Here is a 13,680-nt window from a genome sequence, read left to right on the forward strand (position 1 = left end):
GTCGGGATTCGCCTCACAAGCTCCGTTGGGGGTCTTTAAAAAAGCCCCAAAGTCTGTTTTTTCCGGGAGCCTCCGAACGTGCGGCTCAGCTGATCATTGCCGCTACCGGAAGTCAGGGAAGCCCAACTTTTTAATGCACAGAACCTACGATGACTTCATCACTATAATGGCAGAGCAGCCATTCTTCACCAATTCAGTAAAAGACGCCAGATACTTTTCTATAATAGTTGACTCAACACTTGACTCAACACCAGATGCAAGTCATGTGAACCAATTATTATTAATTTTAAAATATGTGGCCAGCGATGGTGAAGTTGTAAGGCTATTTTTCTGATTTGTGCAGCCACAATCCCATAATTCTGAGTGGCTGGAGCCAACTGTTTTGGAAATCATTGCAAAATTTAGGTTTGGACATCAAAGATTGCCATGGGCAGAGTTTACATAATGCCAAAAATATGGCAGGAAAATATTCAGATCTACAAGCAAAACTGAACAATGCAAGTCCCTGTGCATTATTCAGTCCACTAAAACAGTAAAGCTGTGATTTGGGGAGTTTTGTGGTTTGCATTGTGTGAGCTGAGGGTGGGGTCAGGAGGATATTGATGCCATTGGGGGTGGGGCTCGAGACCAGAAGGTGGGGCATGACACGAGGGCCCCGCAAAGAGGGAGAGCGTAAGGCCCCCAAAATTATAAGTCTGTCTCCGCACCCAAGCCCAAGAGCCTTTGTCCCACGATTCTTGGCTGTGCTATCAACTGTCCACAGCCTAAGATCTGGAATTGCCTCCTCAAAGCTATTCCTTGCCATTTCCCTTTTTCCTTCAAACCATTGTTAAAACCTATGTCTTGGAGGTTTTAATACTCTCATAATGTCTCCTTTTATGGATCACCGTTGATTTATGTCTGATTACATTTCTGTGAAGCATTCGAGAATAGTTTCTATATTAAATATGCCATATAAATGCAAATTGTATTCATTCAAGTGTTCTGAACTACAAGTTATAAGGAAGATGATTTAGAATTGTTGCAATTTTTCTACAATTTTTTTCCTTCTCTAATACCCACTGAGAAAGTAACTCTTGACATTTAGTTAACCTTACAATAGACTATTATTTGGATTGGATTGGATGTGTTATTGTCACATGTACCGAGGTACAATGAAAAGTATTTCTCTGTGAGCAGCTCATTTAGTACATGAAAAGATCGCTCATTTGGAAATGTTCATTATTCCCATTTAGTGTTAGCACAGAAGTAGCAGACAGAAAAAAAGTCTTTATTGATCATGAGATCTGACCAATCAGTAAAACTGATATATGCCCAAAAATATTTCATCAGCTGTAGAAATGAAGAGTTATGAGAGGTTAACATAGGTTGCTTGGCCAAATGAGTCCACATTGATGTTTATCCTCCACAGAAGCAGAAGACCCAGTTCCACACCACTGTCCTGCGCAAAAATCTCCTTTATTCCCCCTTCCTTCAATCACCTATCTAGCCTAACCTTAAAATGCTGACATAATTTCTGCTTTAAATTGTTAACTTTGGCAGTACAACCCGCAGCCCCACAACATAAGGAAATTTTACCTTCCGTGTCCAAAATCTCATATTCAATGATAAATCTATGTACGTGTATTTTAGATCCCTCCCTCAACCAGTGAAAATAGTCCATTTCTTTTTACTTTTAAATTTAGAGTACCCAATTTTTTTTTCTAATTAAGGGGAAATTTAGCGTGGCCAATCCACCTAATCTGCACATCTTTGGGTTGTGGGGGTGAAACCCACGCAGACATGGGGAGAATGTGCAAACTCCACATGGACAGTGACCCAGGGCCGGGATTCGAACCCTGGTTCTCAGCGCCACAGTCCCAGTGCTATCCATTGCGCCACATGCCGCCCTGAAATAGTCCATTTCTGACCACTGTTTCAACCGTACAGAATTTTAAGAGTCTCTATTGAAATATCCCATAATTTCCCATATTCTAACAAAAATACAGCCTCACTGCTCACTTTACTGAATTTCCTCAAACCATACATCATCTGTGACCAGGTGCTAAACCTGCTCGACTAAAATAATATTCTTCATACAAGTGGGTGGGATTTTCCACGCAACACGCTGCATGTTTCGCGGCAGCAGAGGCAGCCCACCATTGGCCAGCAGCAGGATCTTCTGGTCTCGCTGTTAACGGACTTTCCCACCGAGTACCCCCTTGCCACCAGGAAGTCCATGATGGGGGTGCACCATCACTGGGACCAGAAGATCCCGCCGGCGTGAACAGCCAGAAAGTTCCAGCCTGTAAAGCCCAAAACTGTGCTCTGATGCAGTTTTATATAGATGAAGCAGTTAGCTATACCGATACCATCAGGCTGCAGAAAACATTTATTTTGATTTGAAAACATTTGAACAGTCAAACTACAAACTCTAGACTTCCCAACTGGCACAAGAGTTTACACTTCATTTTTATATAAAAAGGTTTATTTTAAAAATTCTTACCTAATACTTCTAATACGAGGTAGATGAGTGATGACTGAGCATTCTCTGCATAAGATTCTAGCTCCTTGATATTTCGATACGCATTCTCATTCAAATTCTTTTCCTGAAATTCATTATATTGGAATTGTCTTAAGTTGGATGATTCTGGCTTTTTCTTTAAAAAAGGTACACTGCTGCAAAATACTAAGATTAAACATATTATTCCATTGCACAATGTAGAATATGGATAGTGGTGCAATAATTTCTACAGGGGCTTCATGAGTTTAGGGCTTCAGCCATTAGCATTGACAAAGAAGTTGCTTCACTAAACTATTCATATTTGTTTGTACTAAAGCTTTATGTTAATCAGAATGAGGAATTTTAGCAGAAGGAAATGGAACACATCTCCGTTAACAGCCTAAATTCTCTTGATGCAAAGCAAAGCTCCCTTACCGTGCATCAATAGAATGTCCAAGTACAGCTTCAGCAGAATATACCTTAATGTGACGTCCCAAATTCTGGAATCCTCATATTTAGCTCTGTTGGCTAGACAGCCGGTTCGTGATGCAAAGTGAGGCCAACAGCGCAGGTTCAATTCCCTCACCAACCGAGGTTATCCATGAAGGCCCTGGATTCTCAACCTTGCCACTCGCCTGAGGTATGGTGATCCTCCGGTTAAATCATCACTCGTTAGCTCTCCCATCAAAGGGGAAAAATAGCCTATGGATATCTGGGACTATGGCGACTTTACCTTTATGTCTAAAAGCAGGACTAACAATTTATGTTCAAAACATAGTTAACTGCAACTTCAAATGATCTGTAGCTAAACCTGATTTTATTCTTGAATTTCAATATTTTACAAGATAAACTTTTTTTTAAAAATAAAAGTAAACTTCAACAATAGCTGACAAGAAAGGGCAGTGTGACTCTGGGGCAAGCAGGTGCTCTCATCGTTTTCACATTAAAAAAAGAAAATCTATACTTTGCCACCGTGGCTGAAGAATTATTTCTGCCTTTTAATATGATGCAACAAAAATTTCCTCTCAATATAATTACCAAAATTCTCCAAGAAGCTAACTGCAAAAATAAGATCCGTTTGTCAATTCCATTTTACGTGGAAAAAACAGATGGGTGATGAGCATATTCTTCCTCATTTCTAAATGTACCTTAACGGTAGTCATCAACCTTCAGCCTGGGTGCAAACTTAATGCTGAAGATACCTTGATATCTCCATAACTGGCTAAAATGGCTAATAAGAAATGTACATCTTTATTTCTCTTCCTCATGAGCTGAGCTTAACTGCGAGTAGAAAGGTACTCTATGTAGTGGCATTTCAGAACAGGTAACAATCAAAGATGGAGTGGGCCACTGTTATGGTCTGTAACTATCTCGTGTCAGAAGGCTGGGTTAACTTGGCTTCAAAGTACTTAAATAACAAAGTAGGCTTACCCGTTCATCAATGATTCTCAGAAACCATCGCTTAGTCAGCTTGTGCTTTTTTACTGCCTATTAAATAACAATAGAATTTCATAAAAATCAAAAAAAGACAAAAGCAAAATACCACAGATGCTGGAATTGAAACAAAAACCAGACAACGCTGCAAAAAAACTCCAGCAGCATTTTTAAGGAGGAAAAACAGATTTAACATTTCAAGCCCATATGACTCACGGACTTGAAACGTTAACTCTAATTTAAAAAAGATAATTGTTATCTTTGCAGCTATATAACCAACTGAGCTAACCCAGCCCCCAGCTGGAGGTACCTACCCGAAATGACCTAGACGTGGGCAAGCCACGATTTTAAAATTTTCAGGTGACACAAAGCTTGGAAGTGTAAACAGTAAGGACAGTGATGTACTTTGAGAGGACATAACAGCTGGTGGACTGGACTGACACATGGCAAATGAAATTTAAATCAATGGGACGTGAAGTGAAACATTTTGGTTGGAATAATAAGTGCGCCACTGGACTTCCAGTCCTGTCTTTGACAGTGTCAGCTATTCCTAGTTTAATTTGTTTCATGACACAATTTACCCACTGATAGCTGTGAACCAAATTTGCGAAAAGCTTCTTCCAGCTAGGGATAATAAAGTCATTTCGCATCACAAGCAAATTTGCTCATGACTTTTAATTGAAATATCCCAACCGTTAGTTATTAATTAAATATTGGGCGGTATTCTCCCATTCCCCAGCAGAGTGTTTCCCGGTGGCGCGCCGTTCACTGGCGGCAGGATCGTCCCGCCGCTGTCAATGAAATTTCCCATTGAACCAGCCCACGCCGCTGCGAAACCCGCTGGCAAGGCTGCACTGCCAGGGGGAAAGCGAATGCCAACGGCTAGAGCAGGGGTGGGCAAACTACGGCCCGTGGGCCGCATGCGGCCCGCCAAAGGTATTTCTGCGGCCCACCAAGTCATTAAAAAAAAAAAATATTTTTTTTTTAAAAATATTTTTTTTAAGGTTAATGGGGGGGGGGGGGGGGGGGGGCGCTGTTGGGTTACTTACTGGTATAGGGTGGATACGTTGACTTGAGTAGGGTGATCATTGCTCGGCACAACGTCGAGGGCCGAAGGGCCTGTTCTGTGCTGTACTGTTCTATGTTCTAAATGAGGCGCCCAGAATCATAACCGGGTGAAGTAATTATTTTACTTAATATACTATGCGGCCCTTTGTGAATTGTGAATTTCTGAATGTGGCCCTTGCACGGAAAATTTTGCCCACCCCTGGGCTAAAAAATTCCTTTCCGGCCATTGTATTTCATCACTGCAGGCTTACCATTTAAACGCTTTATAAGTGGCTTTGACTTGCCCACACCTGCCTGCCTTCATACTTCCAATGATCGTAGATGCTCTATTGTTGAATATATTTAAAACTGAGATAGACAGAGTTTGGTCTTTCTGGGTATCAAGCGATATGGAAAGTGGGTGGAAAAGTGGAACTGAAGCCTAAGGTCAGCCACCCGTGATCATATTGAATGGCAGAGCAGCTCGATGGGCTGCAAGATCCATTCTTGATCCTAACTATATGCTCAATGTAAAGTCGTGGCTTATCCACAAAAAAGTTAAATTTTATTTATGGGTCAGACAAAACATGTTTCTGGTTACAGATGTTAGATTTATGCTGAGCAAATGTCCGTGTGGAGTTTGCACATTCTCCCAGTGTCTGTATGGGTTTCACCCCACAACCCAACATGTGCAGGTTAGGTGGATTGGTCATGCTAAATTGCCCCTTAATTGGAAAAGAAAATAATTGATACTCTATTTTTATTTGAAAAAAGATTTATGCTGAGCAACAATTGGGGGATGAAGTAAAACAGCTAAACTTTCAGATGGATTAAAATTGCATGCAGTGTAACAATTTATATATCTGTTACAATAAAAAGAGAAAATACTCAGCAATCGTGCTTTACACCCCAGAACTGTTTGTTGCGGTGAGGACCTTTCAGTGGGGACTCTTCTTCTAGCACAGGCTCGGCAAAACTGTCAGCCACGTTTCAAATCAACACAAATTTGGTCTTTTCCGTCTGGGTCTGAGCACCCTCCCGCATTCCTGCATGTTGAACCACAGAGACATTTGACCTACAGTTGCTCTCTCTCCCGGATCCTGGCAGGCTAACTTGTCTGTAAACTTCAGGGATGTCTTAGAAACCCTTCCTCTTTCATATCCCATCTCAATGGAAACAAATCACATGGGGCTTGCATCAGGTAGAAATGCTGATTAGCTATTCTTTAAGCCCCGATTGTATTTTATCTTGGAATTAAAGGGACTTAAAGCATAATTGCTTACAACCTGTCATTCTGAACACCTTTCCGGGACTTTGGAGACCAGCAGTCTAACCACTGTAGCTGCTGCAATTTCTCCAACCGTACACCTTCTTCCCAGCTAAACATTCTGGGAGTTAATAGCCAGGTCACCCGTGCCTGCTATTAGATTGACTTCAGAACAGGTGACATGACTTACCAACTTTTTTAGTCCATAAACAAACAGTATAATAAAACCTATTTATAACAAGTAAAATTAGGGAATTCACATTAGTTCAGCAAGTTCAAGTTTATCCAGTGACTAGCCAAGTCATATGAACTCAGAAGGATAAGCTGTGTTGTTAGCTGATCTTCGCTTGGGTGACAGAATACAACCAGACTTAAGTGTCCAATGTAGGGAAAATGGAGATTTAAAAATGATCTTAGGTTTCCACTCTGGACCCCTACTCAGTAATTCCTGCTGGAATATCCAAGAGGAGAATCAGACTCTGCTGCAATACTTTTTGTGGTGCAATATTCTGCTAGTATTCCTGCACTATTCATGTTCATACTTCAATAGTTACAGTCAAAGAGAAAATTAGTAAAATTCAAACCGAATGTTAATTGATGCACATTGATAATGAGCACTTAATTGTAGCAGTAATGAAGATTTTAATTAGTTTATTTTCAGAACTACCGTTTCAAAGGTCTCTATCACAGAATTTTAACAAGAAAATCTTACAGGAACCCTTTATAACCACATTCTAAATATTTTGAAAGATAAGGATGCATGAAAAGCATACAAGCTGATTTACCTTCCACAGTTCTATGGCAATGGGTTGGGGAGGAGGGTTATCATTGTAAATATCTTCAATCATTTGCTTCCAGTACTGCATCCTCATCAGACCTATTGTTTTCTGGGTTACTAAATCTTGTACCTTATAAAAAGGAAACCAAGAAACAAAGTAAGAAATTAGGATTAAGGATTTATTGTTTTCAGCAGGGTGCAATTCTTTGGTTTAAGTAAATAAATAAAGCTGGCACCAGAATTAACTTAATGCAATGGAGATCACTAGATTTTCATGGGCAGCTTTCTTTTAATCAGCACAGTAAGAAGTTTTGCTTACAACACCAGGTTAAACTCCAACAGGTTTGTTTCCAATCACTAGCTTTTGGAGCACAGCTCCCTCCTCAGGTGAATGAAGAGGTGGGTTCCAGAAATATATATATATATTCAGTAGTCCCCCGTTATACCGCGCTCCGCAATACCGCGGTCCGCGATATACGGCGGGGGGGCTTATGGACCCCAACTGTCAGCTTCCCTCTCCGGATCAAAGTGAGCCGGCCGCTGAAATTGACACTGCCGGCTGCGCTCTCCCTCCAATCAGCCGGCAGTGTCAATTTCAGCGGCCGGCTCACTTTGATCCGGAGAGGGAAGTTGCTCTCTCACTGAAACAATCAGCCGGCCGCTGAAATTGACACTGCCGGCTGCTCTCTCCCTCCAATCCAACTTTTAAGTTGTTAAAAATGCAGCAGTGCTTGTTTTAATTAGATCCACGATGGGGGTTTTAAATTTATTTAAAAATCTATGCATGCTCTTCCCATTGTGAGTCTACGGGGGTCTGACCTCTCCCCCCGCCCCCCCCCCCCCCCCCCCCCCCCCCCCGTAGACTCACAATGGGAAGCGCATGCATAGATTTTTAAATAAATTTAAAACCCCCATCGTGGATATCCGCGGCTCGGATGCAACGCGGGTGGCTGTCTTGGACCCCAACACCCGCGTTATAAAGGGGGACTACTGTATAAACAAAGTCAATGATGCAAGATGATACTTTGATGCAAGTCTTTGCAGGTAATTAAGTCTTTACAGGTCCAGACAGAGCAACTGGAGAGAGGGATAATCACAGGTTAAAGAGGTGTGAATCGTCTCAGGCCAGGACAGTCGGTAGGATTTAGCAAGCCAGGGCCAGATGGTGGGGGGTAAATCTAATGCGATATGAATCCAAGGTCCATGATCAAATGGTGCACACCTTCCCACGGGGCGAATACTCGCAACGACCACAAAAATCAGGATAAGAACTTCGCGCCATATTCGGGTGTGCACCAGGACATATCTCCCTCAACTCCAGCAACACCAGAGATACCAATAACATGCTGTACCATTCTTTTGGATATCAGACCAGTCCGTACCCTTGCAGGAGCCAATCACAGATTCTTTAATCCCACAATAACAGAAATAAAATATTACAAAGAAATTTGCGATAACACCAGTTCTGGAAGGATATTTTATATACATCACAAGACGCAACAAAAGCCCGACCTCAGACACATTACAGAATGATCATTCCACATATTTATACAGAGGAGCAGCAAATATCCAATCAATAGGTTCAGATTATAGTCAGTGCAGTCAGCACCTCCCAACAAATGATCAGAGACAAGATTTAAAAAATGAAAACTACCTGGAGTAGAGTGTCAGGATAAAAAGGATAAAGGCACAGCCATTAGCTCATGATTCTCTGGCACATACCTCTCACCAGAAGACAAAGAAGAGAAAGGCTCATTCAAACCTCACTCAACCTCTTATAACATCCCAACTAGAAAGAGTGCCCCAAATATAGAGGGGGGTGGGGACTGGATACCAGCCACAGTACAGGACCTGAAATAGACCCGCACTCACGTGCACATAGGAGCTAGTATCCCCAGGATACCCAGTACTATCCAAGACCTATCACCTAACCAACTTCATTCCTCACTAATCGCACCAGAGCATTTCACCAGCCCCACTGACACTAGAAAATTCATGTCATCATCAACCGAGACCCCACCACCAACCAGAAGAAGAATCGTCAAGACACCCAGCACTGTGAGTATTTCTTGGCTAAAAAGGAGTGCTTTTGGAATTGGGTGAAAAACAGAGTTAGGTGAAACTGGGAGAAAAGGTGAAGCTAAAATGACTGAGTGCGGAGCTCAGTCTCAGTTTGGGCAGGAGCGGAGTGCAATTGAGGTTCATAAATATCAAGGTCGGATTCCTGTTCTCATTGATTTTGCAGTCAGAATTACAGTGAAGCAGTTATGAGTTTATTTGGGAGAAAGGGTTTAATTGAGAAACAGCACGAATAAATCCAAATCAGAGTCAATTATAATGAAGTAACATAAGTAAACAAAGTAGGGTAAGGGAAGTAAAGTTAGCACAGGGAGGCAAGTAAACAGTATTCTTCTATAGCATAATTTGTTAAAAAGGGAGTAATTAAGGGGCTTAAGATTAGTCATGGCAGGAGCGCTTGTACCCGTGATATGCTCCTGTGCTATGTGGGAACTCGTGGAAGCTTCAGTTGTCCCAGGTGGTCACGTGTGTAGCAAGTGTGTCCAATTGCGGCTACTGGATAACCACATTTCGGAGCTGGAGCTGAGGGTGGATTCACTGGAGCATCAGTGATGCGGAGCAAGTAGTCTATCATAGAATTTACAGTGCAGAAGGAGGCCATTCGGCCCGTCGAGTCTGCACCAGCTCTTGGAAAGAGAACCCTATCCAAGCCCATACCTCCACCCTATCCCCATAACCCAGCAACCTCACCCAACTCCAAGGACAATTTTGGACACTAAGGGGCAATTTATCATGGCCAATCCCCCTAACCTGCACATCTTTGGACTGTGGGAGGAAACCGGAACCCCCGGAGGAAACCCACGCACACACGGGGAGGATGTGCAGACTCCGCACGGACAGTGACCCAAGCCAGGAATTGAACCTGGGACCCTGGAGCTGTGAAGCAGTTGTGCTATCCACTGTGCTACCATGCTGCCCTGTCTATGGCATTTTCAGTGAGATGGTCACACCACAGGTAAGGAATGAAGAGGCAGAAAAGGCATAGTTGACCACCAGGCAGAGTAGAGGAAGGCAGGTAGTGCAGGAGTCCCCTGCGGCCATCCCCCTTTCTAACAGATACTGTTGGGGGAGATGACTGTGTAAGGGAAAGCAGTGCAGCACCAGGGGTGGGGCTGCTGCACAAGAGGGTAGGTGGAGGAATGTCAGGGCTATAGTGATAGGGATTCAATTGTAAATGGAACAGACAGGCATTTCTGTGGCTGCAAAAGTAACTCCAGGATGGTATGTTGCCTCCCTGGTGCCAGAGTCAGGGATGTCACTGAAAGGGTGCAGGGCAAACTGAAGGGAGAGGGCAAACAGACATATATTGTGGTACACATTGGTACCAACGCTATAGGCAGAATTTGGGGAGCTAGGAAGTAGATTGACAAACAGGTCCCAGAAGGTAGTAATCTCTGGATTAATTCCGGTACCACATGCTAGTGAGTATAGAAAGAGGAGGTTCGTCCAGATGAATGCATGGCTGGAGAAATTGTGCAGGAGGGAGGAAGTTAGATTTCTGGGACATTGAGACCTCTTTTGGGGATGATGGGGCTTGTACAAGGTGAACGGTTTGCATCTGAACCAAAATGGAACCACTGTCCTTGCAGGTAGGATTTAAACTAACTTGGCAGGTGGTTAGGATCCTGAGATAAGGATTTACAGGGATAGATGCACAGCCAAAATTAGAAGAGACATTGTGAGGCAGGAAGGCATAGAATGTTGAGACCAGTTAAGTCACAAGGGAGTTTGGCAAGATCGGATGGTATTTATTTTAATTCCCAGAGTCTGATGAACAAGGAAGGTGAATTGAGGGCGCAGATAAAACATGGGGGTATGATGTCATTTCTCTCACTGGGAAATAGTTGAAAGAGGGCAGGATTGGATGCTCAATATTCCAGGATACAGGACCTTCAGGCGAGATAAGTAAGGAGATAAAAGAGAAGAGGGTGTCGCAATTTTGATCAGGGAATCAATTGCAGCAGTAAGGAGGGGTAACATCTTGGAAGGCTCTTCAACTGAAGCACTATGGGTAGAACATAAAAACCAAAAAGGAGCAATCACATTGCTGAGAGTGTCCTATAGGACCCCTAACAATCTGAGAGAAATTTAAGAGCAGATATGTAGGAAAATTTAAGAGAAATGTAAAAGTAATAGGGTAGTGGGGTATTGTAACTTTCCCGACATTACTTGGGGCAGCCACAGTGTGAAAGGTTTAGAGGAAGCGGAATTCTTAAAATGCATCCAGAAGAATTTTGAAGCCAACATGTAGAATGTCTACAAGAGAGGTCAGGCAAGTAGTTGAAGTATCAGTGGGGAGCATTTTGCAGACAGCAATCATAACTCTGCCAGATTCAAGATTCGGGATCGTCAATCAACACTCAGGATCCCTCCAAAGTTCACCTGAACGAAGCACCTCTACCATGCAGTCTTCCCAATACCCAGGCAGCAAGGTGAATAGACCCTGGTCAGAGGGAGTGACTTGACACGTCCGGCAACCTCCAATCCCTCACGACAAGCATAGAAGACGGGACAACACAAGACCAGTGGTTGGGGGCTCCAACCAACTCCAGGTTTCGAAGACTGTATACAATGTGCTCCGTCAAACACGAAACACCCAGCCTTCAGATCGATATTGCGAAAGCATGGCAGTCAACTCTCAAAATCAGTCAGAAACTCACCCTCCCACTCCTCAAAAGAGATCGGACGCATGAACACTTCTTATCCAGACCTCACTCTCAAGAATTGGTCAGGATAGGTGGCATACCATGCAGCAGGATTTCCAAGGACCAAAGGAGAGTGCTCACCAGGGAAATAGCTCTATCAAATTACAGGAGTCTCTTCTCCACTTCCACTATTTTCTCAAGGATATTTTACAGTTCAAAGTGAATACCACAAATCTGTACACGGTGCCTGGATCATCCTCCAGAACACCATTTTCAATAGAACACATCATTGTGATGCCGACAGCTCCATCGAGGGCTGAAAGTTTGGTCTAAGAGCTATATTTTAAGGAGCATCTAAAAAGGAGGAAAGAGATGTAGCGATGGAGAGATATAGGGAAGGTATTCCAGAGCTTTGGGCCTTGGCAGCAGAAGGAAAGGCCAACAATGGAGAAGCGATTAAAATAGGGGATCTGCAAAGTGGTCAGAATTAGAGGAGGGCAAATGGGTTGGAGGGTTGTGGGGCTGGAGGAGATTACAGAGAGAGGGGTGACACCATGGAGGGATTTTAAAACAGCAATGACAATGAAGGCATTGTTTAACCAGAAGCCTGATGTAGGTCAGTGAGCTTAGGGTTAATGAGCGAATGGGACATGCTATGAAGGATGCCAGGCTGCAGAGTTTTGGATGATCTCAAGTTTACAGAAGGTTAATTTCCTCTGGATGCAGCTACTGAAACACCACCCATTCAATTAATTTCTCTTGACGGTATTGTGATTGGCCTGACACATAGGACCTCAGGACCCAACCTACATTGCAACCCTTCAGAACCAACCACACGTGCAACCTCTTCTGCAAGCTTTTCTCTTCTGGCGAGTATGCCCACGGTGACTTCTTAAAGCTGAACCCTTAAGTGTTGCAAATTATTCTCTTTCACCATCAGCAATGTGACAGGAGATCTGCCAGTGATATATTCATGGGTTTTTTTGAAACACTTTCTACAACACGTTCCCTGCTATTATTTTTTAAAGGAAAGAAAAAAAATCCTTTTACAAAGTGTCTTACATGATCACAGACAACCCAAAGAGCAGTGCAGCCAATGAAATCTATATGAAGTGTAGTAATTGTTATAATGTTTTTAACCTTATGCATGTTAATTAATTTTTTTTTAAACTTGCACTTCTTTTGCCTGGAGACTCCGACTGCTGTTAAATTAAGTTTACAAGTCTGATGAGAGAACTTTCCTATTCACATAATAACACTACCAAGAACTGAGAATTAATCATTTAAAAACACACTCTATGAAAATACTTACTTGAGCCAACTCCACATTGAAAGCTCTTAACGCAAACACTGAGCTGTGGAATTCTGGAGGAAGCAGCAGAGAGGACAGGAAACCTTCATAATCTCGATTTCTATTTGGAAGAAGAGTAGAATTAACTTATTTAGGTCAGAATATAAATATTGACAACAGCACAACAAGCACGGCAGGATACCCAAAGATCTTAAATTTGCCCATGTAGTCAATTCTATCAAATCAAGTTTGTTGACAAGAGAAAATATATAAAAATTGCAAACCTTTTTCATCCATCAGGTTATTTCTCTAATATTACAGAGTAAGAATCAGTTCATACCGTATTATGGTAGGATGTGAATTCAATTTAAGAAAACATAGGCTACGAATTTCTGACAAATACACTGGAATTGAAATCCTGCTCTGGATTTAGAAGAAGTACATATCATGCTATAGGTTGAGAAAATGTCATCAGGATTATACCTGCTTAACCCATTTCAAAGATAGACTCAATTGCCCATTCCCAATCTTCCCCCTATCAAATCCTGGGAAAGTGAAGAAAGAAAACTTATGGCCGTTTCAGGAAATTTCTGAAGATTTCTCATCAATCTCTTCAAAGGCAAATCAGGTCAGCGCCAAAATGAGATCAGATTTTAA

At 42.4% G+C, this 13,680-nt stretch overlaps 1 protein-coding gene across 1 annotated transcript in view; it reads right to left on the reverse strand.

Moving 5' to 3' along the window:
* The window catches only part of ndufaf6 (NADH:ubiquinone oxidoreductase complex assembly factor 6), a 36,327-nt gene that overhangs the window by 14,023 nt on the left and 8,624 nt on the right, over positions 1-13,680 (reverse strand). Inside the window, exons 2-5 of the mRNA XM_038808988.1 lie at positions 13,045-13,144; positions 7,016-7,138; positions 3,914-3,970; positions 2,486-2,588 (exon numbers count right to left, since the gene is read on the reverse strand). Coding sequence (XP_038664916.1) covers positions 2,486-2,588; positions 3,914-3,970; positions 7,016-7,138; positions 13,045-13,144 — 383 coding nt within the window. The remainder of the gene's footprint in view (positions 1-2,485; positions 2,589-3,913; positions 3,971-7,015; positions 7,139-13,044; positions 13,145-13,680) is intronic.

This window comes from Scyliorhinus canicula, chromosome 10 (assembly GCF_902713615.1).
Source record: "Scyliorhinus canicula chromosome 10, sScyCan1.1, whole genome shotgun sequence".
Classification (NCBI taxonomy): domain Eukaryota; kingdom Metazoa; phylum Chordata; class Chondrichthyes; order Carcharhiniformes; family Scyliorhinidae; genus Scyliorhinus; species Scyliorhinus canicula.